General features: G+C 45.7%; 1 protein-coding gene, 1 long non-coding RNA gene and 2 pseudogenes across 2 annotated transcripts; 2 read left to right on the forward strand and 2 right to left on the reverse strand.

Annotated features, from left to right (window-relative positions):
• Window positions 1-4,805: 4,805 nt before the first annotated feature.
• On the reverse strand, window positions 4,806-5,385 carry LOC118722597 (annotated as a pseudogene).
• A 3,804-nt stretch (window positions 5,386-9,189) lies between these two features.
• On the reverse strand, window positions 9,190-13,911 carry LOC118723223 (annotated as a pseudogene).
• A 382-nt stretch (window positions 13,912-14,293) lies between these two features.
• On the forward strand, window positions 14,294-24,215 carry PPP1R14D (protein phosphatase 1 regulatory inhibitor subunit 14D). The gene is made up of 4 exons (XM_036445874.2): window positions 14,294-14,644; window positions 23,395-23,478; window positions 23,677-23,709; window positions 23,897-24,215. Exons 1-4 carry the CDS (start codon window positions 14,390-14,392, stop codon window positions 23,960-23,962), a joined length of 438 nt encoding a protein of 145 aa, XP_036301767.1. The 5' UTR covers window positions 14,294-14,389; the 3' UTR covers window positions 23,963-24,215.
• On the forward strand, window positions 14,711-18,136 carry LOC123651528. The gene is made up of 3 exons (XR_006740316.1): window positions 14,711-16,657; window positions 16,905-17,734; window positions 17,971-18,136. It is a non-coding gene; the product is annotated as an uncharacterized LOC123651528 (long non-coding RNA).
• Window positions 24,216-24,496: the final 281 nt, after the last annotated feature.

Genomic DNA, 24,496 nt, shown 5'->3' on the forward strand with positions numbered 1-24,496 from the left:
TGATGAATAGCAAGAACCTACAGCCAAAAATACTCTACCCAACAAAGCTATCACTCAGAATTGAAGGCCAGATTAAGAGCTACACTAAAAAAAAAAAAAAAAAAAAAAAAAAAAAAAAAAAAAAAAAAAGCTAAAGGAGTTCATCACCACCAAACCAGAATTATATGAATTGCTGAAGGGGGTTCTTTCAGAAGAGAAAGTAAATAAAGATAAAAACTATGAACAACAAATATCTAACTATCAACAAGTGAATCTAAAAACCAAGGGAATTAAAAAATCTGATGAACAATATTAACTGTTGAATATAATAGAATCAGAGGTATGGAAGGGGAGTGAACAGACGATTCTTGGGGAAAAGGGGAGTGGGGGATGTGGGAAGAGACTGAACATAAACTGTGCACCTATGGATGAGGACAATGGGGGGTGGGAAAAGGGTAGAGGGTGGGGTGGAACCTGGTGGAGGGGAGCAATGGAGGGGGAAAAAATGAGGAACATTTGTAATAATATGAACAATAAAGATTTATTATTTAAAAAAAGAAGTCATTTAATTTGTAAGATTTTAAAAATATAATTTTATTGATTTCTTGGCAACATTTATCTGGTTGGGTTTCTTGCAGCTCATTCTGTTTATAGCTGCATCTGAAAAATACCGTGCTACATGTTTACATTAGGAAGAAATAACATATAGAACTGCTCAGACCCTGCGACCCTTATCCTATCTAACAATTTGATTAATCAAGCCTATTTCCTACCCCCTCCCAATTTTACACTGGCTTACCTTCATTTAGATGTTGTAACCTAGCCGGTTGCTCAGTGGTTACAGCATCAACCTTTGGACTAAGGTGTTGGGAGCTGTGGAAAATTTTAGTCCCTATGAATCAGGAAGCTTAAAACAGCCCATATCCTGGCTCTATGTCCTGTTTTTCAGCCAGTCAACCGTTGCCGGTTGAATCAGAGCCCGCGCCCCCCAAGTTAGAACACCGCCCCAGCAGTTAGCCAATCCTGTGTTGCCAGATATCTTACCACCTTGTCACTCAGTGCCTGACCAATCATACACCGCCGAATACCCCGCCGCATAGGCAGCCCCGCCCCCCTTTGTTCCTGCTGTCTATATACCGCTGCTCTGGAAATAAAATTTGAGGCTTGATCAGAACCCTGTCTTGCCTCCATTTCTCCGCGTCTCCTGTCCTCCCTCATTCCCTTCCAGGTGTCTCCTCGCTCCCATGTTGCTGTCCCGCTGGCCGGGGCAGTAAGGGTCATGGATTTGATTCAGGTCAAGGGCACATACCTCAGTTACAAGCTCAACCCCCAGCCCTGGTCAGGGAGCATGCGGGAGGCAACCAATCAATGATTCTCTCACACTGATGTTTCTCTCTCACAGTCTCTACCTCTCTAACAATCAATGGAAAAAATATCCTCGGGTAAGGACTAATAACAACAAAAAAAGATATTGTAAATTCATGAGAAAAGAACAAATTTTGTTATGGTGAAAAAAAAATCTTAGGAACCACAAATATGTATGTTTGTTTTATTTATTGGGATAATTATGTATGTTTTATTTATTGGATGTTCACATGTGAGGAAGGAAAACATTTTTGTTTATTAAAACAAATATATTCAATATTTGTAATTTGTTGCTGAGGCACGTGCCCTTGACAAGAATCAAATCCATGGCCCTTAGTCCAAAGGTTGATGCTCGAACCACGGAGTGACCGGCTAGGGTACAACATCTGCATGAAGATAAGCCAGTGTAAAATTGGGTGGGGGTAGGAAACAGGTTTTATTAATCAAATTCACTTGTGAAAGAAGTGCATTTTGGTGTATTTGGTGATAAGGCTTTTTTTTTTTCTTTTTTTGATGTTTGATCTTATGTATTTGTTCTTCTTAGAAAATCTCACTTTGACTAGACTTAGACTTAGAGGTGGAAACTCTCAGAGAGAACAGCGTCTGGCTCTTGGCAATCTGTTCCTGGCATTTTTATCTGGCTCCTTCATTCTCTCGGCCAGAAGGTGAGCATGTTCTGCGGTTTTAGTGCACCGTTTCTTCAGAGCAATACACCTGGCAGCGTTGTTGTTGCAGGACTTGTGAACTACCGTGTTTCCCCCAGAATAAAACATCCTCCAAAAATAAGACCTACTTACAGGTTTCCTTCTGAGTGAAATATAAGGCATCCCTCTGAAAATAAGGCCCCCCTAGGCTCTGTCTCAGAATGAAAATTAATTTACCTGACTGGTAAACTGGTCGCTAGGGCCGCCCTGACTCGCGTCTAGCAACCAGTGACGTTATGCGGAGTCCTGACGTCACTGCTGTGGGGAGGCAGAGCGGCGGTTGGAGTGAGCAGTGGCTTTCGAGGATGCGTGTAGAAGAACAGGAGGATTAGAGCTGACGGGATGCGGCTAAGGTGGTGAGTGCTAGTCTGTCTCTGGTAACACTACCTGATGCTCGTGGACGCCCTCATCATGACTGAAGGTTCTCAGTCAGTGGCAGACCCTGCTCCAGCCCAGATCCAGGCCACAGCAAGCCCAGTGACAGTCCCCAAGCAGGCCCCAGGGGGTAAATGTCTGATAAAGGGGTAGGGGGGATGTCTGGTGAAGGTGTTCAGTGGCACAGGAGTGGGGGGAGAGGGATCACTTAAAATGACATAGGAGGATCAGAGGGGGCAATCAAAATGACAGGAGGATCAAAAGGGGTTACTAAAATGGTAATCCCCCTTCTCATTCTCCTGTGCCAGTTTGATTCCCCCCTCTGATCCTCTCTGTGTCATTTAAGTGATCCCCCTCCCCCCACCTTGGTACCCCAATTCCTTTTTTTTTACCCCTAGAAATGAGCACAAAAAGAAAAAGCTACTCCGTGGAGTACAAGAAAGGAATCATGGAAGACTCTTGGGGCCAAAATCTTACTGCTTTCTGCAAAGAGAAGATGTTGAGTATCCGATTGGTCTGAAAATGGGGAGCAGAGTATGGTAACCTCATTGAACAAGTGGACAAGGGAAATGCTAAAAAGTGCAAGTGTGGATCAGGTCGGCAACCATTATTTTCTGAGCTGAAAGACCTGATCTGTGAATGGGTTGTTGACAGGAGAGCAAAGGCTTTGGTTGTGAATAGGGCTCAGATTCAAGAATTTGCCCTTGCAATGGCACCACAGTTTGACATAGCCCCCGAAGACTTCAAAGCATCACAACACTGGCTGGATAATTTCCTTCAGCGAAGTGAACTGTCTTTAAGAAGATCTACAACATTGGAAGATACTCAAGTTATTAAGCGAGCACTTGCATTCAAGTCCTTTATTGATGATGCTGACTTCTCTAAATACAGTCTTTCCAACATGATTGCTATGGATGAAACTGCAGTGTTTATGGGCCAATCATCTCAAACAACAATTGAACAGCAGGGTGCCTCCTTAGTGTACATTCCCTCCACTGCTTACGAAAGTGCACGTGTTTCCTGTATTTTGGCAATTCATCTGGATGGCACTAAAATCCCACCTTTAATCATTTCTAAGGGCAAGAAGGAAAAGATTGAATGTGTTTTGGGTGTTTTTATTCTTGAAACTGAAAAAGCCTGGGCCACACAAGCAGTTATAAGGAAGTGGGTCGATTTAATGCTGCCGCTTGTTATGCGAGGGAGCCAAAGAGGTCTGCTAGTCTGGGATGCAGCCAGCACTCACCGCGCTAAAGACATGAAGACATTTCTTCACGAAAGAAAAATAAATCAGATAATGATCCCCGCAGGAATGACAACCTATCTCCACACTCTTGATATTGCAATAAACAAGCCATTCAAAGACAATTTGCGCATGAAAATTAATGACTACATTGAAAATAGAATGGAGAGAAATCAGCATGGAAACTTTGTGGAACCTAAACTGCAAGAAGTTGTGACTTGGGTGAAGAATTCATGGGAGAAAATCACTGACAGTTGCATTGCAAATGCACTGTGAGCAGGCTACCTTGACAAGAAGTACTCATTTAAAGACAGTGCTATTGCTAAACATGAGAGATTTGGTCCACTGATTCTGAAAGAAATGGAGTCACAAGAAATGCACCAGGAAATTCAGGAATTGGATTATTATGATGATGTTCCAGAAGATGATGACATTATTGTCATTGAATAAATGAGTAAATTCTTTTTTAAAAATATATATTTTATTGATTTTTTTACAGAGAGGAAGGGAGAGAGATAGAGAGTTAGAAACATCGATGAGAGAGAGTCATCGATCAGCTGCCTCTTGCACACCCCCTACTGGGGATATGCCCGCAACCAAGGTACATGCCCTTGACGGGAATCGAACCCGGGACCCTTCAGTCCCCAAGCCGACGCTCTATCCATTGAGCCAAACCAGTTTTGGCAGTAAATTCTTTTTTTTAATTTTTTATTTTTTTATAATATATTTTTTATTTATTTTGTATAGAGAGGAAGGGAGAGAGATAGTTAGAAACATCGGTGAGAGTCATTGATCAGCTGCCTCTTGCACACCCCCCACTGGGTATATGCCCGCAACCAAGGTACATGCCCTTGACAGGAATCGAACCCAGGATCTTTCAGTCCCCAAGCCGACACCCTATCCATTGAGCCAAACCAGTTTCGGCGGCAGTAAATTCTTGATACTGTAGGATTCACAGTTAGTCTAGTTTGTGTTGACAATTACTGTACTACCGTACTGTATACAGGTAATAAATTTCTTTTATTTTCATTTAACAATAAATGTGTACCGTATTCTTCTTCATGGAAAAATAAGACATCCCCTGAAAATAAGACCTAGCAAAAATTAATTTTTGGGAGCAAAAATTAATATAAGACACTGTCTTATTTTTGGGGAAACAGGGTAACAAGATACTGAGTCTTGGGTGCTCTGGTCCCAGGTTTCTCACCTTCTTTGCTGAGTGGCTTCCTCACAATATGCTGACAGACATCTTTAGGGAGATTGAAAAGTTTGCGGAGACTACTAGCTCTTTTGGGCCCCAGGAGATGAGGCACAGTAGTTATCAGTGAGGCCGGAAATATCTGTCTCCCCTTTTTTGACACTAACCAAATTGAGAACGCTGAGACTGAGATTGACATCCACAAGGCAGCCCCGAACAAATGTGTGCTTTCTTTCTCCACTCCTCCTCGGTCTGTAACAGGAACGCCCCTTACTCAGCAGCAGGCGGGCACGGCCATGGTTCAAGACCCCCCTGCTTGTTTGTCATTCCACCACTGGTTCCAACCCCAAAACCCTCCAGTCTTCACCCAGAGCATCAGCAGCAACTTCTGTGGACACACACACGTTTCATAAAAGGTATAAAGTTTGCAATCATCGTCCACGTCGAGGTGCTGAGAGCCAGTGGCTGGGAAAGACAAGTTCAACTTCATCCTGAAACATCTGTTAGGCTCCAAGGCCCCACGAAAAGAGCAGTGGTAACGTTTTTGTTTAAGTATAGAGCACTTTACCCACAAACCAGGCCATTATTATTTAAAAGTCTACCCCTTGCCCCTGCCGGTGTGGCTTAGTTGGTTGAGCGTTGTCTCATATACCAACAGGTCCCCGTTCAGTTCCCAGCCTGGGCGCATGCCTGGTTGGCAGGCTCGATCACCAGTAGGGGGCATGCAGGAGGCAGGCAATTGAGTTCCTCTCCCCACAACCCCCCTCAAATCAATTAAAAAACATTTTTAAAAATGTCTACTCCTTTCTCCCAGATTATTATTATTTTGTAAATATATATATTTTTTATTGATTTAAGAGAGGAAAGGAGAGAGATAAAAACGTCAATGATTAGAGAATCATCGATTGACTACCTTCCGAAGGCCCCACACTGGGGATCGAACCTGCAACCCGGGCATATTCCCCGGGTTGGGATTGAACTGTAACCTCCTGGTTTATAGGTCGACACTTAACCACTGAGCCATGCAGAGACATGGATTCTTTACTTGAGTACAAACTCATCAATTTCTTTTTAAAAAATATATATATTTTATTGGTTTTTCACAGAGAGGAAGGAAGGATAGAGAGCTAGAAACGTCGATGAGAGAGAAACATCGACCAGCTGCCTCTTGCACACCCACTATGTGCTCACAACCAATGTACATGCCCTTGACCGGAATCGAACCTGGGACCTTTCAGTCTGCAGACCGACGCTCTGCCACTGAGCCAAACCGGCTTCGACCAAACTCATAAATTTCTGTAGAATTGTGGTAGCAGACCACAGGAAAGGTCTGCAATATCTGAAAGCCATCTAATTAGAGAAAAATGTCTTCTTGAGACTTGGAGGCCATCCTTCATCACGTTGTGTCTGAAGGCATTCCTCAGTGCACGTCTTTCCTAGTCTCCGCAGGAAAGCGCAGGACCTGGCTTCCCAGCAGGGGCTGCTCCCAGCGGGAATACTGGCCGGCAGAGCGTCCTTGCAGGCCTGCTGCACGCAGTACTGCTGGTCTTCTCCACGCCGGCCTCCAGCCACGCTGCTCCTCCAGGCACTGCGGGGCGTTCACACAGGCCCCGGGGGTCAAGGCCACCTCACGGTGCTCTGAGGGCAGGAGGCTTGAAGAATCCTAATGTCAAAAATGCTCACAAGCCCTGGCCGGTTTGGCTCAGTGGATGGAGTGTCGGCCTGCGGACTGAAGGGTCCCAGGTTCCATTCTGGTCAGTGCAGGAGGCAGCTGATGGATGTTTCTCTCTCATCGATGTTTCTGACTCTATTCCTCTCCCTTTCCTCTCTGTAAAAACCAATAAAAAATATATTTTTTAATTTTTTTATTTAAATATATTTTATTGATATTTCACAGAGAGGAGGAAGGGAGAGAGATAGCTAGAAATGTCGATGAGAGAGAAACATCGACCAGCTGCCTCTTGCACACCCCCTACCAGGGATGTGCCCGCAACCAATGTACATGCCCTTGACCGGAATCGAACCTGGGACCTTTCAGTCCGCAGACCGACGCTCTACCACTGAGCCAAACCGGCTTTGGCTATATATATATTTTTTTTTAAATGCTCACAAAATCCAGTGTGGTGGGCAGCCCATAAGTGACCACCAGTAGTCCCCACCTGCTGTAGTGTCATCTCTCCCCCGTGAGTGTGGCTGGACCTAGTGTCTGGCTTCTGCTGAGCAAAACGTCATGGGATGTCACTTCCTAGATTAGGCTACGAAAAGACTGTGATTTCCATCTCCCGCTCCCTCTTTGGTGCCCTGGATCTAGTGGGAGCCACTGCTGTGTGGTGAGTATCCTCTGGAGCAGTGCTTGCCAACCAGTGGTCCACGGACATTGGTGGTCCGTGAGGTCTGGAAGGTCGGAGGCCACTGCTCTAGAGAGGTCCACAGGCAAGAAACAACGTCTCTGACCAACAGCCATGGCCGCCCCCTGGCTTGCAGGCTTCTGAGAATCCCTAAGCCAGAGGCGCCTGCCAAGCCACCTATGGAAACAGCGATATAAAAAGTGCTTACTGTTTTAAGCTACTAAATTTGGGGATAATTATTATGCAGCAATGTGTATATAACTAACATATTCATTAACGGAATATATTAGGACATCAAACTATAAACAGTTTATTTGGTACAGTTTTTCAGGGAGCTAATATGACCATAAATATTCAATTCTCCTATAATTTTACACATCCTCTGTCCTTATAGATCTATCTCTAGAACTTCTCTTAAGGGGAGACAAATCATGAAATGCTGACAAAGGAATAGTTACAAGGATGTTCAGAGCAGCATTAGAATGGCAAAAATTGGTAGCAATCTCACACATCTAATAACAGGGCATTGAGTAACTAGATTATGGAATCGCCTCTAACAGAACAGGTTGGACTCCATTAGTGAGTCTTGAAAAACAAAGTGACTTGCTTTCAGCATTTGAAAACAATAATTATAACAATGAAATAGAATTAAAAATACCCCATATTTCCACCATTCAAATGCCACTACTTTCACCACATTGTGGGTTTAGTGATGACAGCTATTCTGACAGGTGTGAGGTGATGTCTCATTGTGGTTTTAGTTTGCCTTTCTCTGATGATTACTGATTTTGAGCATCTTTTCACATGTCTATTGGCCATCTGTATGCCCTCTTTGGAGAAGTGTCTATTCAGGCTCACTGTCCACTTTTTCATTGGATTGTTTAATCTTAGTGTTGAGTTGTTTGAGCTATTTACAGATTTTGGATATTAACCCCTTATCAGATGTATCATTGGTGAATACCTTAAGGAGCCTCACATTATTAATAACTAGAGGCCTGGTGCATGAATTCATGCACAGGCAGGGCTCCTCAGAGTGGCCTCCAGATATTGGGCCCCAGCTTGTACCCCCAGCCTCACAGCCCTGCTTGGCACCCCGCCTTGGCCTGGCGCCGCCTCCTCACCTGCTCCATCATCTCGCTTATGGGGCGATAGGTTGAAGCCAGGCTCTCCCACCCCCGCCTGGCTCCCTCAGCCCTGTCTTCCGCTACCACCTCTGCTGGTCACCATCTGCGGGGTGATCGGTGGGGCAGTTGGGCCTGGTACCACCTGCTCACCTGCTCCACCTCCCGCTGAGGTCCTGTTCTCATTGGGGCCCCTTCAGGGCTGGCAGCGCCTCCACGGCCGCCTGCTGCCTATGCCGCATCGCCAATGTCTGCCACGTTCCACGCCGCCCCCTGGTGGTCAGTGTACATCATAGTGTGAGCGGTGGAAAGGGAACAATTTGCATATTGGGCTTTTATTATGTGGGATGGGAATAACTCATTCTTGTGCCCTCCAGTTTCACCAGGTCCATACTGTTTGCCGATGCAGAATCCCACCAACCGCCAGTTTACACATTAGGAAACAGGCTCAGAGAGGCTCCTTGCATGAACCTGTCTATGTCTCTATGTAGGCATCCAGGAAGTTTGCATATTTATGCTCTCAATTAAAGTTCTGTTAAAGATTACCCCCTAAATACCTCTCTGGCTTCTCCACTTCTTACTACCGTGTTTCCCCGAAAATAAGACATCCTCCGAAAATAAGACCTAGCGCATGGAAAGATAAGCCATCCCCTGAAAATAAGACCTAGCGCAACTTTGGGAGAAAAATTAATATAAAACACTGTCTTATTTTCGGGGAAACAGGGTATCAGCAACGCTACCTCCCCTCGTCAAGCCTTACAGCAATGGCCTCTTTTTTTTTTTTTTTTTTTTTACCTGCCTCTAGAACTTGCTTTTATTGATTGATTTTAGAGAGAGAGGAAGGGAGAGACATTGATCTATTGCTCCACTATTTGTTGATGCTTGTATACGATCTAACCGACAACCTTGACGTATTGAGATAACACCCTAACCAGCTGAGCTGCCTGGCCAGAGCCTAGACGTTCCTGGTGCAAAGGGGCTGAGCTCTGAGACCCAAAATCCAGGAGCCATGACGATGCCAGGACATTGTTTATATGAACCCTTTGGGTAGATTCCGCCATCTGCCCTTTGGAGAGACAGTCTCCATCCCACCAGCGTCTGAGGTTGGCACTGTTTTAACCCTTTTCCTCCCGGAGTCAACACTGTCACGGGCCTGCATGCCACTTCCTGCTGGGGAGCCTGGGCACTGGAGGCCTGTCCTCCAACTTGATGTCCCCCTGCTGCAGGGCCTGCTGGATGGCGTTGGCAAGAGTCTGGAAAGCTAGGTCCACGTTGCAGTTGTTTTTGGCTGAGGTTTCCATGAAGGCCATGCCCAGGGAGGCAGCCAGCGCCTCTGCCTCCTGGGCCGAGACGCAGCGGGCGCTCTCCAGGTCGCTCTTGTGGCCCAGGAGCAGGAAGATTGCCCTGTGGGGCCCTGGGTGGCCAGGACCTCCTGGTGCCAGTCCGGGATGTGTTCAAAGGACTTCCTGTTTGTCACATCGAAGACCAGCAGGACACCCACCACATTCCGGTAAAAGGACCTGGTGATGCACTGAAGCGCTCCTGGCCCGCCGTGTCCCAGAGCTGCGGCTTGGGCGCCGCCCGCCCGCCCGGCTCCGGGCTCCCCGCCGCTCCCGCCAGGAAGCGCCGCAGCAGCGAGGTCTCCCCACCGCGGCGGCCCCCGGCACCCGGACCTGGCAGCGGCAGCCCGGCCCGCCGTGGCCCGCGCCTCGCCCGCCCTCCGCCTCTATCGCCGCGCCTCCCCGCCCCCGCAGCCCGTCTAGCCATGGCCTCTTAATTGGTCTCCTCCAGCCCTTCTGCACCCTCTGATCTTCTCTCTATTCAATGGCCAGGGTGATCTTTTAGAAATGTAAATCGGAATATGTCAGCCTGCCCAACCACCATTGCTTAAGATTTTGCAGTGATTCCCAAGGCTCTTAGACTAGAGATAAAATGCCTTAACATGATTCACCGGACCCTGTGTACTACGTACTTTCACACCTTGTGCTCATGGCTCCCCTCCTTTCTGATCCTGTCCCTTGGACTCTCTGTCCTCTGTACTCATCATCTCCTTCTTGTCAAGAGGCTTTGCTTATGGTCTGCCTTCTGCCAGGTCCACTCCTGCTGGCCCTTGTGCCTAATTCACACCTACTCACCCTTTAGAATTCAGTTCAGCCCTAACTGGTTTGGCTCAGTGGATGCAGGGGTCCTCAAACTTTTTAAAGTGGGGGCCAGATCACGGTCCCTCAGAGAGCTGGAGGGCCGGACTATATGAACTACTAATTCCTACTGTAACACCTCGGCTGCGCTCACTGCCCAAAAAACCTGGCGGGCCGGATCAGACTCCTCTGCGGGCCGCATGTGGCCCGCGGGCCGTAGTTTGAAGACGCCTGGCAGAGCATCAGCCTGCAGACTAAAAGGTCCCAGGTTTGATTCTGGTCAAGGGCATGTACCTTGGTTGCAGGCACATTCCCAGTAGGGACTGTGCAGGAAGCAGCTGATCAATGTTTCTCTCATCTATAAAATAGTTTCTAACTTCTATCCCTCTCCATAAAAAAAAACAATAAAAAATATATTTTAAAAAAATGTAGTTCATGCCGAAACCGGTTTGGCTCAGTGGATAGAGCGTCCGTCTGCGGACTGAAAGGTCCTAGGTTCGATTTCGGTCAGAGGCATGTACATTGGTTGCGGGCACATCCCCAGTAGGGGGTGTGCAGGAGGCAGCTGGTCGATGATTCTCTCTCATCGATGTTTCTAACTCTGTATCTCTCCCTTCCTCTCTGTAAAAAATCAATAAAATATATTTTTAAAAAATTCAGTTCAAATGTTATTACTCACTACATGACACCTTATCACACCTTTTTCTTTAGATCACTAAATACTGTTGCCATTTTATATTTATTTATTAGCTGATAAGTGTTTGTTTATTTTTTTAAATATATTTTTATTGATTTTTTATAGAGAGGAAGGGAAAGAGCTAGAGAGCTAGAAACGTCGATGAGAGAGAAACACCAACCAGCTGCCTCTTGCACACTCCCTACCGGGGATGTGCCCACAACCAACGTACATGCCCCTGACCGGAATCAAACCTGGGACCTTTCAGTCCGCAGGCCGACGCTCTACCACTGAGCCAAACCGGTTTCGGCATGTTTGTTTATTTTTATACTAGATGGTGAGTTCCATAAAGGCAGGAACTGTGTCTCTTTTGGATCAGCCATCCTGGTGCTGACATAGTGTTTGGCCTGCGAGAGGAGCTCATAAAGCCTTTGTTAAGTGAATGAGGTGACGAATGAACAAAACCCACGGCCTCCTCTCACCTGCTTCCTCTCCCAGAAAGGTTCTCAAGTCCTTCAGAAGACAGGAAGCAGCAGGGAGAGGGGACTGCCCGTCACAGTGTCAGAGTGACAGGAGAGTCTGCAGGATGCATTTTAGAGGCTCCCCTATCCTTGCTAATTCCCACCCCCTCCACAGAGGCCCAGGAAGGAAGTGGCTGAGAAGTCCCAGGGCCAGCATTTCAGATGCAGAGCCTCAGCAGGAAGGCAGGGAGAATGGGAAGGGGAGAAAGGAGGGAATGACTGTCTACTAAGAAGGAACTCTTTTTGGACACCAGGCTAAATGTTTATGTCTATCATCTCATTTAACCCTTCTCAAACCCCATTTTGCAGATGAGACAGCAAACTTTTTAATTAATTAATTAATTAATTTTTTTAATTTTAATTTTATTTTATTTTCCCCCCTCCTTCCCTCCCACCCATCCCCTCCCTCCCCAGAGCTTTATGTCCATTGGTTGTACTTATATGCATGTATACAAGTCCTTCAGTTGATCTATTATCTCCCCCAGATCCTCCTCCCCTCCCCCACTGAAATTTGACAATCTGCTTGTTGCTTTACTGTCTCTGTATCTATCTTTTGGTTCATCAGTTTATAATGATCTTTATTATTCACAAATGAGTGAGGTCATGTGGTGTTTCTCTTTCATTGATTGGCTTATTTCACTCAGCATGATGTTCTCCAATTCCATCCAAGTTGCTGCAAATGATGAGAATTCCTTCTTCTTTATGGCAGCATAGTATTCCATTGTGTAGATGTACCATAGTTTTTGGATCCAATCATCTGCTGACGGGCACCTAGGCTGTTTCCAAATTCGAGACAGCAAACTTTAAGAGCTGTGAAACCCATGCAAGAAAAAGCTGAGCCGAAGCCGGTTTGCTCAGTGGTAGAGCGTCGGCCTGCAGACTGAAGGGTCCCAGGTTCGATTCCGGGCAAGGGCATGTACATTGGTTGTGGGCACATCCCCAGTGAGGTGTGTGCAGGAGGCAGCTGATGTTTCTCTCTCCCTGTAAAAATCAATAAAATATGTTTTTAAAAAACTGCTAAAAAAAAAAAAAAGACTCATTGGTTGGCCTCTGTCTAAAGCTGTCTTTTAGGAGTCCGCGTACAGTATGATGGTGGAAGCCCATACATTGGAAACAGAAACTCAACATAAAGGCAACTGCTACCAGACCTCAAAAGTAATATATAAACGAAAATTGGGATGTGGAAGCAAAAGAGATGGAATTAGTGAAGATCTATCCTTCAGATTAAGGAGAGAAGAGATAGTGACAAAAACGGACATACTTATGGTGTTGCGTAAAAGAATAATGGTGATTACAGGAGAACTAAAGACAAGCTGTTGATGGCAATTGCCTCTGGAAAGAGGATTTGGAGAAAGAAGAGAACGTTTCATTTGTTTGTCCTTCTGAGCTTTTCATTAAAAAAAAAAAAATTAACTCTGGCTGTGTAGCTCAGTTGGTTAGAGATTGTCCTGATACACTAAGGTTGTGGGTTTGATCCCTGGTCAGGGCACATATAAGAATCAACCAATAAATGCATAAGTGGAACAACAAGTCGGTGTTTATCTCTCTCTCCCTTCCTTTCTCTAAAAATCAATTTTTAAAAGTTAGTGTCCTGTAACTTTTCTAAAAAGTTTAGATATTTTTGTTACAAAGAACTAGACAAACAAAACCACCATTCTTTTATTTTTAAAAAAAACATTTTTATTGATTTCAGAGAGGAAGGGAGAGAGATAGAAACATCAATGATGAGAATCATTGATTGCCTGCCTCCTGTAAGCCCCCTACTGGGGACCGTGCCCACAACGCAGGCATGTGCCCTTGACCAGAACCGAACCCGGGACCCTTCAGTCTGCAGGCCAAAGCTCCATCCATTGAGCCAAACCAGCCAGGGCAACACCATTCATTTAGAGTACAAGCAGGTGTAGAAGGAGTAGGCCTTGATACCTGGGTAAAAGTTAGTCTGCAGGTTTCCTCTGTCAGGAGGGACGTGAGTCAGGGGAGGGTCATGTGATGATAAACATGGCTTCCTAAGCAGTTGCCTCTGGAAAAAGGAGACAGGCTTGATAAATTGCCTTTGCAAGCACACTGGGCCTGGCTAACACAGGAGCCCCTTCCCTCACATATTCCTAAAGGCGGCTCACATGCAGACACACCCAGACACAAGAGGGCACTGACTCCATGGGGACCACAGATAAGCACCCCTCCGAGACGGCCAATCTCTGAGCAGGAGCTCCTTCCTGCCAGGGACACTGCTCCTGCAGGTCCATCCGCCCGCCCGCAGGTAGACGAGGTCCCAGGCGGTACTTCTGGGAAAAAAACACCAGTGTCCTGGCTGCAGCAGGTTCTTGGGTGAGTGTGACTCTGGTCCTATCTCAGAGCTGGTCATAGAGCACAGATCACTGACCCACACCCCTCAGGGCCCCAGGGCCCCAGGGCCCCTGCCCCCTCCCGAGGCATGGCACCCTCTTGACCTTTGCTCCTTTGCAGCTTACGTCACATGGGAGCCTCTACGGCTGCTAGAAAGGGAGGCTAGGGCACAGCTCAGCTCAGGAGTGCCATTCACTGGCCGCCAGGAGCCAGGCGTCTGGCATTTATTTCCAGCACTTGTTGTTGATCTTTGACCCCCCCCCCCGCCCCTCCCACCCTTCTTCCCTGCCGGTCTCTGTTTCCCGGTTTCCTCAGTTCCCTGGCACCCAGGCTCTGACTGGCAGTGTATCCCAGCTCCTTGCCCCGGCCATTCCTCCCATGCTGCCTTCAAACCCTGACGCCTGCACCTCTCCCAACCCCGACAGGGAGAGCTCAAGTAAGAGGGTCCAGTGGGCTTCTGGGAAGAGGAGGACGTCATCCACAGACTCAGAGTCAAAGTCCCACGCCGACCCCTCCAAAGTGCCCAGGTCCCGGAGACCGAGCCGGCTGACGGTGAAGTATGACCGCGGGCAGCTCCAGCGCTGGGTGGACCTGGAGCAGTGGGTGGACAAGAAGCTTCAGGAGCTCTTCCAGGTGGGTAGCGTGGGGGAGGGAGGGGGAAGCAGGAGCTTGAAGCCTGGCCGGGGAGCTGAGGAAAAGTCAGGAGGAGCTGGAGGGTGGATGCGATGCTCCCATGGAGAGATCGCTCTTCCCAACAGGCGGAGCGTGCGCTTGCAGCCCAGAAATCTGGCCCCTCTGCTCTGGGCTCTGCCTCTAACTCCTCACAATCCGGGGCATGTCTTTTACCATCAAAGAGACTTGGTTTCCTAATCTATAAAACGGGGCTGTAAAAACCTGGGCCTGTCAATTCCGCCTTTTACGACGTTCTGATGCCCAAGCAAGGTAATAGAAGGGCTATTTTTTCTTTTCTTTTATGTGTTTCTTTACTCTTATCCTCAACGTATATGCACGTCTAGAGCTACACGGTCCAGTACTGTAGGTATGAGCCACGTGTAGCTATTTAACTTCAAATTAATGAAAATTAAATCATATTCAAAGTTCAGTGTCTCAGTCACACTACCCAAAAGCCCCATGTGGCTAGTGGCTACAGACATATCTGTCCGCACAGATCTAGAACATGTTCCTCATTTCAGAATGAACAGAACGGGGCCAGAACATCAGAGTGACCGGCACTGACGCCGGCAGCTGGTCTGGCTTGTCCTGGTTCTCACTGACTACCCTCCGTTCCCCCAGGGCAAAGGATGGGTCATGGTCCCTTGTCATGGGAAGTACTCAGCCAGCTCCACATTGGGATCCTGATGTAGTAGCAACCACTGCTTTAACAAGAGCACATTTTGAGCACTGAAGCACCTGCTAGGCCCTGTGCCAGCATTTGATGTGCGTTATTTCATTCACACACCCCCACCCCCCACGACTCCGTTAGATGGGTAGTATCTCACCTGGAGGACATGGAAGCCTGGCGATGTTGAGTAGCTCGGAAGCCACGGCACTCAGGGCTGCGGCCGGACTCTGCCCGCAGAGCCTGAGCACGCACTTCTGCATTAAGTGGTTCTCCACACACCTGAAGTACTTCAGGGGGGAAGTGTCCTGGCTGCACCTCAACTGAACTTAATTAGAATCTGCTAGGGTGGGGCCCAGGCACTGGTCTTTCTCATAAGCTCCACAGTGATGCTAGCATGTGGCTGGCAGAGAGCCACTGAACCAGCCAGAAACTACAAGTCTGCCTTGTCCTCATACCATGGTCCTTATTTCTCCTCTTTCTTGATTCAGTTCTCTCTCTCTCTCTCTCTCTCTCTCTCTCTCTCTCTCTCTCTTTCTCTCTAAGCAAGGGCCTATGATTCTTCCAGGAAAGGCCTGTGATTCTTCCAGGAAAGCCCCCTGTGGTTGGGTGGGGAGGAGTCGCCATGTGGCCCACGCTGCCTTGTGAGCTCACTGGGTCATGTGGCTGCTTGGACCAGGTGCATCCTGGGGCAGGTGGCAGATGTCTTGACGCTGGGAGCGGGAGAGGCAAACTTTCTTGGCCCGAGTCTGCTCTGACCTTGCAGGACACCTCCTGTGCCGGTCACTCCTGCCAGCACCCTCTCTCTGGATCAGCTTCCATTTCAGATTGCTGTGCACTTGCATGAAAAGTCTCATATTTCAGACACCTCAGGGCAAGTCCTTCTGGAGATCAAAGGAAGATACTAGCCAAAACTTGTTTTGCAAGATTAAGGGAGGGAGGGTAGTGGGGGGAAGCTGTACAATAAGGAGTTTATAACATTTCCAACAGGATATGTAGGAGGACCGCTCCCAGGCAATGACTGAAATAAAATACCTGGCCTGCAGTTGCCATGGTGCTTGTCCAAAGGTGCAGGTGGCAGTTCTGCTCCCAATCCCTGCTCTTTTCATCCGGAAGCAGCCAGTGACTGGGGAAGCCCCAAGTGGCTGAGCACCTTGGGCAGAGGTGGAAGCCACAGAGCCTCCAGACTTACCCGACTCCAGTTCTAATTTCCCTGGGCCCCTTTCCACCCACCCAGGCTCTCCTTACATGTCCACCTTAAATGGCTCAACTGGAAATGGTTCCAGGGATGCATCACTACTTGTTTAGTTTTTAAATATATATATATATATATATATTTTTTTTAATTGATTTTTTACAGACAGGAAGGGAGAGGGAGAGGGAGTCAGAAACATCGATAAGAGAGAAACATCAATCAGCTGCCTCCTGCACACCCCCTACTGGGAATGTGCCTGCAACCAAGGCAAATGCCCTTGACGGGAATTGAACCTGGGACCCTTGAGTCCGCAGGCTGACTCTCCATCCACTGAGCCAAACCAGTTAGGGCCTGTTTAGATTTTTTTAATGGGACCCAACCTCCCTTTGATGAAGGGCCCACCTCTTTTCACTGGGTGTACGGCCTGCTTTGGGTTCTTCAGAGGAAGCAAGTCTGGATCCAACCCAAACAAACAGATGTGGGGCGCGGGCGCTCCTGTTGTCCAGAGTGGGAGTGTGGGTTTGGCTACTAAGCAGGGGCTTAAACACTCATAAGTTTCTCCTATTTTAAAAACACTGTTATTTCCATCCAGTAAATTTTTCATTTAAAATATTGTATTTTTCACCTCTAGATGTTTGGTTCTTTCTCAGATCTCCCATTTTCATCATTACCGTGTTCACGTTTTCCTTGTCTGCTAATTCCATCCTCTCTGTCATTTCTGGGTCTGATTCTATTGATTGATCTTCCTCTTAGGAACATTTTCTGCTTCTTGCCATGGCTAGTGGTTTTTGCCTGGATACTGAACTGTAGAATAAATTATGTTGTTGAGTAACTGGATTCCCTCCCCTCCCTTTAAAGAATGTTGGGCTTTATCCTAGTAGGAAGTTTAGTTACTTGTGGTTCTGCTGAGGCTTGTGTGTAAGCTCTGTTAGGATTAGTCTAGAGTTGCCTTTAATCTGAGAATAACTCACCCCGTAGTGAAGCGTGGCCCTTCTGAGGTCTGTACTGAATCCCTGCATGGTCCGCGCTGACTGTCTGCGCTGGCCGGTGGGCTTTGATTTGTCTCCACACCTCTGTGAGGTCTGGGAACTGTTCATCTCTGCGCTTTCAGTCTCTCATGGTTTTACCCAACGACTGTGCATCTTGTGTTCAGCAGACTTAAGAGACCCTCTTATGCAGATTTCTGAAGGTTATTTTCTTTTAAAAAAAAATATATTTTATTGATTTTTGTACAGAGAAGAAGGGAGAGAGATAGAGAGTTAGAAACATCAATGAGAGAGAGTCATTGATCAGCTGCCTCTTGCACACCCCCTACTGGGGATGTGCCCGCAACCAAGGTACATGCCCTTGGCCGGAATCAAACCCGGGACCCTTCAGTCCCCAAGCCGACGCTCTGTCCATTGAGCCAAATCAGTCCGGCTGAAGGTTATTTTCTTTATAACCACCTCCAGAACTTTGTCCAGCAAATTCCAGTCACCTCAACCCTGAATTCTGATCTCTGTCATATCAACTTAGCAGGACTGCTGTGCTCTGCTTGGAATCTCCCTCTAAGCTCTGTGGTCTGGAAATGGCCCCTAGAAAGCAATTCTGGGCAAGTCTAGAGGTTACTTCTTTCACTTCCCTTCTCTCTTGGGTATTTTTGAGCTACTTCTTGTCCAATATCTGAAAACACTGTTCATATATTCTTGTTTAGTGTTCCAGTGCTTATGTTGGGAGAATAAATCTGGTCCCTGCTACTCCATCAAGACCAGAGTTACATATCTGGCTCTTACTCAGCCTCTGGTCACTTCCTTCAGAAAGCCTTCCTAAACCCCAGGCTTGGTTAGGTTTCCCTTCCATATTCTCCCAAAGTATCTCGTCAGCGTGCTTACCACCCTATTGCAACTGCCTTTTCACCTGTCCATATCCCTCAGGAGACAATAAGCTTTTCAAGGACAGGATCATGTCTGTCTGTCCTGCAATTATAACCCCGGTATTCATCACAATGCTTGGTGTACAGCATTCTCTCAATAAATTTGCATTAAATGAATGAACGCTGAATCAGATGAACTAGAAACCAAGGCAGCAAAAGGGGAAGTCTGGAGCTTAGGATGAAAGAGCTATCTTAGACACCTAGCACTGTTCCTTTTGAAAAAGGAAAGGAAGGACCAAAACTGTTAAGTTGTCTCTGAAATCAATAAAAAATATTTTTTAAAATCTATTATAGAATAAAGTCTACATATGAATGTACTTTGCTATAATGTATCCAATACCCCAATCAAGATATGGGACATTTCCATAGTCCAAAAAGTTCCTCCAATAGCCTTTATTTTTAGTTGAATTACACAACTTGATTACTTAGTACATCTATTTCTATTTTGTTTATGAAAACAGAGCCAGGGTTCTAAGATGGTCCTTTCATCCTAACACGTAAGCTCTTTGAGGGCAGGTTCTTTGTTTTGTTCACTGAATTTCCCAAGTTCACAGTAGCCACTTGACACATATTTAATATTATCCCAAATTAATATTATTATTATTCCAAATTATTAATGAAAAAGGTGAAGTTTGTAAAGGTGAATATAAAATATCCACATCAATATGGAAAAAACTTTTAAAAAAAATATTTTATTGATTTTTTTACAGAGAGGAAGAGAGAGGGATAGAAAGTTAGAAACACTGATGAGAGAGAAACATTGACCAGCTGCCTCTTGCACACCCCCTACTGGGGGTGTGCCCAAAACCAGGGTACATGCCCTTGACCGGAATCAAACCTGGGACCTTTCAGCCTGCAGGCCGATGCTCTATCCACCGAGCCAAACCGGTTTTGGTGGAAAGAACTTGTTAAGAATAAAATAAAAAGGAAGCAAAACCTAAACTGGAAAAGACCATTAGATTTAACTATTTAAACACATACACCTATTTCCCCAAACCCTTCTGAACAAATGATAATTCTATGTGGAATGCTAGGGCTAATCTTATTTTTTTTAATCAGTAAGAAAAAACTGAACAAACCTAATAGACAAATAGATAAGGCAACAGTTCTTGAAGTGTGGTCTGGTGACTCCAGGGGTTCCTAAGACCATGTCAGGGAGCCCATGATTATTTTCACAACAATACTAAGATGTTGTTCGCCTCTTTCACTATGTTGACACTTGTACTGATAATGCGAAAGCAATGATGGCTCTTAGAGTGAATCAGTAACGTGACACCACGCACCCTATGTTTATTGGGTGTTATTTACAGTAGTCAAGACCTGGAAGCAGCCCAAGTGTCCATCCGTAGATGAGTGGATAAGGAAGTTGTGGTGTATTTACACCATGGAATACTAGTTGGCCATAAAAAGAAGGAAATCTTACCTTTTGCAACAACATGGATAGATCTGGAGAGTATTATGCTAAGTGAAATAAGCCTGTCAGAGAAAGTCAAGTACTAAATGAGTTCACTTATATGTGGAGTCTAATGAACAAAACTAACAAACAAAATATAAATAGACTCATAGATATAGAGAACAGACTGACGCATGTCAGAGGGGAGGGAGGCTGGCAGGCTGGGTGAAAAAGGTGAAGGAATTAAAAAAAAGAAGAAGAAAAAAACCTCCTCATAGACACAGTATGGTGATTATCAGAGGGAGAAGGGATGGGAGGATGTAGAAGAGAGTAAAGGGGAGATAAATGGTGATGGAAGGAGACTTGACTTGGGGTGGTGAACAGATTATAGAATTGTACACCCGAAATCTATTTAATTCTGTTAACCCATGTCACCTCAATTAAAAAAAAAAAAAAAAGTGAGCCGAGACCGGTTTGGATCAGTGGATAGAGGGGTCCCAGGTTCGATTCCAGTCAGGGGCATGTACCTTGCTTGCAGGCACATCCCTGGTGGGGGGTGTGCAGGAGGTGGCTGGTCGATGTGTCTCTCTCATTGATGTTTCTGGCTCTCTATCCCTCTCCCTTTCTCTCTGTGAAAAATCAATAAAAAAATATATTAAAAAAATAATAAATAAATAAGTAAAAAGAAAATTGACACCAACCTGTATTAGTAATCATGTTCTTCACCACCGTGCCACTTTCACTTTCACTTGTGGAAGTCCTTGATGAAGCAGCAAAAATTATTAAGCTTATTAAATCTCGGACCTAAGCTCCCATCTTTTTTAGAAAGTAGACTTTGATTTTTAGAGCGGTTTTAGGTTCACAGCCGTAGTGAGCAGAATGGACAGAGTTCCATTATTTCCTGCCCACACACATGTATAGTCTCCCGTCCTTCCATCTCCCACAGAGCAGTGCACCTGTCACAGCTGATGAATTTATACCAGCTCATCGTAATCACCCGAATTCCATATTTTATATTAGGATTCACTCTTGGTGTTATGCATTCTGCGGTTTTGACACATGTATATTGACATGTATCCACTAATATCATACAGAATAGCTTCACTGCCCTGAAGATTCTCTGTGTATCACCTGTTCATCCCAGCCTCCCCACAGCCTTGGTGACCATTGATCTTTTCACTGTCTCTATAGCTTTGCCTTTACCAAAATATCATATAGTTAGAATTATACAACCTGTAGACTTTTTAGATTGGCTTCGTTCACTTAGTAATGTGCACTTAAGGTTCCTCCATGTCTTTTTAAAAAATATATTTTATTAATTTTTTACAGAGAGGAAGAGAGAGGGATAGAGAGTTAGAAACATTGATGAGAGAGAAACATCCATCAGTTGCCTCCTGCACACTCCTTTTGGGGATGCGCCCACAACCAAAGTATATGCTCTTGACCGGAATCAAACCTGGGACCCGAGAGTCCCCAGGCCAACGCTCTATCCACTGAGCCAAACCGGTTAGGGCCCTCCATGTCTTTCCTTTTTATTTTATTTTTTAAACATTTTTATTTATTTCAGAGAGTAAAGGAGAGAAACATCAATGATGACAATCATTGATTGGCTCTTGCACCCCCCTATTTGGGATCAAGCCCACAACCTGGGCATGTGCTCCTGACCGGAATCGAACCCGCGACCCTTCAGTCCACAAGCCGACGCTCTATCCATTGAGCCAAAACAGCTAGGGCCCTCCCTGTCTTTTCATGGCTTGACAGCTCATTTTGTTTTAATGCTGAGTAATATTCCATTGTCTGGACGCACCACAGTTCATTATCCTTCTACCTACGAAGAACATCTTTGTCACATGCAAGTTTTGACAATTATGATGAACTTCCTATAAATATTTGTGTGCAGGTTTTTGTGTGGAAATGTTTTCAAGTCATTTGGGTAAATACCAAGGATCACACTTGCTGGATTGTATGGTAAGACTGTGTTTCGTTTTGTAAGAAACAGACTGTCTTCCAGTGTCTGTACCACTTTGTATTCCCACCAGCAATGAATGTGAGTTCCCGTTGCTCTGCATCGTCACCAGCATTTGGTGTTGTCAGTGTTTTAGATTTCTGCCATTTTAATAGGTGTTCAGTGGTATCTAATTTTGATTTAATTTGCAATTCCCTAATTGTAATATTGAGTATCTTCTCAGCTGTTATTTGCCACCTGTGTATCTTCTTTGGTGAGGCATCTGGTCGGATCTTTTGCCCATTTTAAATTGTTCTTTTCTTATTTATGAGTTTCTTTGTATATTTTGGGTAAGAAGGTTTTGGGTTTTTTTGTGTGTTTTTATTTATTTATTTATTTATTTATTTTTTTATCAGATATATCTCTTGCAAATATTTTCTCCCAATCTGTGGCTTGTCTTCTTATTCTCTTGAGTTTCTTTTATCTTCAATTTTATAACCTCTGTAGTTAAATTTTTTCAATGACCATAATAACTTTTTAAAAGTATATCTTTATTGATTTCAAAGAGGAAGGGAGAGGGAAAGAGAGAGATAGAAGCATGATGAGAGAATTATTGATCAACGCACCCCCTACTGGGATTGAGCCTGCAACTCAGGCATGTGCCCTTGGCCAGAATTGAACCCGGGACCTTTCAGTCCACAGGCTGATATTCTATCCTTCGAGCCAAACCAGCTAGGGCGACTATAATAACTCTTTATTTCACATACCATATAATTCACCACTCAAAGTGGGAAATTTCATATTTTAAATATCTTCAAATGGTTGTACAACCATCACAATCTAATTTTTGGCCTTTTTATTACCCCTTAAAGAAACCCTGGACCCATTAGCAGTCATACCTCATTCTCTACCGCCACCATTTCCAACCCTAAGAAACTACTAATCTACTTTGTGTCTCCATAGATTTATCTATTCTGGACATTTCATACAAGTTGAATCATATAATATGTAGCCTTTTATAACTGGTTTCTTTCACTAACAATGTTTTCAAGTTTCGTCCATGTTGTAGCATGAATCAGTGCTTTGTTCCTTTTATTGATGAGTAACATTGCATGGCTACATCATATTTCATTTATCCATTCATCAGTTGATGGGCATTTGGGTTTAGACTTTTTGGCTAGTATAAATGATGCCGCTATGAACGTTCATGAGAAAATTTTTTGTGTGGACATGTGTTTTCATTTCTTTTGGGAACAGACCTAGGAGTGGAATTGCTGGGTCAGATGATAAATATATATATTTAACATTTTAAGGAACGACCAAACTTTTCCAAAGCAGCTGCACTGTTTACTTCTCTACCAACAATATATATAAAACTTTTAAAATTAAAACAGATACTCTTTTTAAAGACTTCTAGGGCTGTTCTGGTAGATCACAGTAGGTGTCCAGTAACTGTTATGGCAGGATGAATGTGTGGTTTGAAGACGAGAGGAACTGGACATGGAAAATAGAGTGGGGAACGGGTGAGCCCCTGACAGTAACTTTCACTCCAGCACTAGCTGGCCAGGCCTCTCTGAGCCCCCTGTGATTCCCAAACAGGATCAACCAACCTCTTCCGAGCCGGAGATTGACCTGGAAGCTCTCATAGAACTATCCACAGAGGAGCAGAAAACTCATTTGGAGGTAGAATGGGGGCTGGATCCTGGGGCCAGGGTTTGGGGTTGGAAGCTGGGCTTGGACTAAGGGGAACCTAGGAACCCAGGTTCTGCCTCCTTGGGTAGAGTAGGAGAACCAAATCAGAGGGAATTCCTGGGAGACTGAGTGGGGGCTTGTGGGAAAGTACGGTGGCTCAGGACCCACTGTCTGCTCTCTTCTACCCAGGCTCTTCTCCGAGACTGTCCCAGCCCCACAGAGGTAAGGATGCTTTGCTGTTCTGTGGGTAAGGGGAGGCCCAGTGGGGAGGAAACTAATGAAAGGAAAGCTTGGGCCTGCATCTTTCTCCCTTCCCTGGCTCCAGGAGACGGGGTAAGGCAGATATTAGGGAGGACAGTATGGTGGTGGGTGTGACTCCATGCCTTGATCTCACCCATTTCTTCTTCAGCCTTTTATCTCCGAACTGCTCAGTCAAATCAAGAAACTCCGGAGACTCAGTCGGCCCCAGAAATAAGACTTGTGAGACTACGTTCAGCAGCCTTAGCGCTGTCAGGCCTGCCCCGAGCCTCTGGATCCTGAGCTGAGAGGGAAGTGGCTCCTTGGGACATGGACAAGGAACATTGGAAGATGAGGTCACATGTGGCCACCCCTGTTGTATGTACTCACAGCTAGTTCTTGTCAGTTGGGCTTTCTGGGAGCGTCATGGCCGCTGCCCAGTGTTTTCCTTCACAGCCAAATGGATAAAACCTTTAGGAGTCCCGGCTGAATGGAGTGTGGACATATCTGTGCTGAGGGGAGGGAGAGGGTGAAGTGCTTTACCAGGAGGCAAGCATCATGGTACATTCTATCTTCATACCTCACCATCCGTCCGTCCGTCCATCCATCCATCCATCCACCCATCCAATCTGAGAATTTAAAAATGAAGGTCAGAGTTCTGCTTCAGAGATCACAGTTCTAGCAAGGCCCTGAGGCTAAGACACAAAGCACCCTGTCGTCATCAACAGGACCCAAGCTGCAAAGACTAGTTTTGAGTCCCAGAGGCAACAGG

Source organism: Pipistrellus kuhlii, unplaced genomic scaffold (assembly GCF_014108245.1).
Source record: "Pipistrellus kuhlii isolate mPipKuh1 unplaced genomic scaffold, mPipKuh1.p scaffold_m20_p_1, whole genome shotgun sequence".
Lineage (NCBI taxonomy): Eukaryota > Metazoa > Chordata > Mammalia > Chiroptera > Vespertilionidae > Pipistrellus > Pipistrellus kuhlii.

Bases quoted from the DNA above. Each gene is read 5' to 3' on its own strand.
- PPP1R14D (XM_036445874.2), top strand. From the start codon at position 14,390: ATGCTGCCTTCAAACCCTGACGCCTGCACCTCTCCCAACCCCGACAGG. The intron at 23,479-23,676 runs GTAGAATGGGGG...TCTTCTACCCAG, and splicing joins AGCAGAAAACTCATTTGGAG to GCTCTTCTCCGAGACTGTCC. The intron at 23,710-23,896 runs GTAAGGATGCTT...TTTCTTCTTCAG, and splicing joins ACTGTCCCAGCCCCACAGAG to CCTTTTATCTCCGAACTGCT.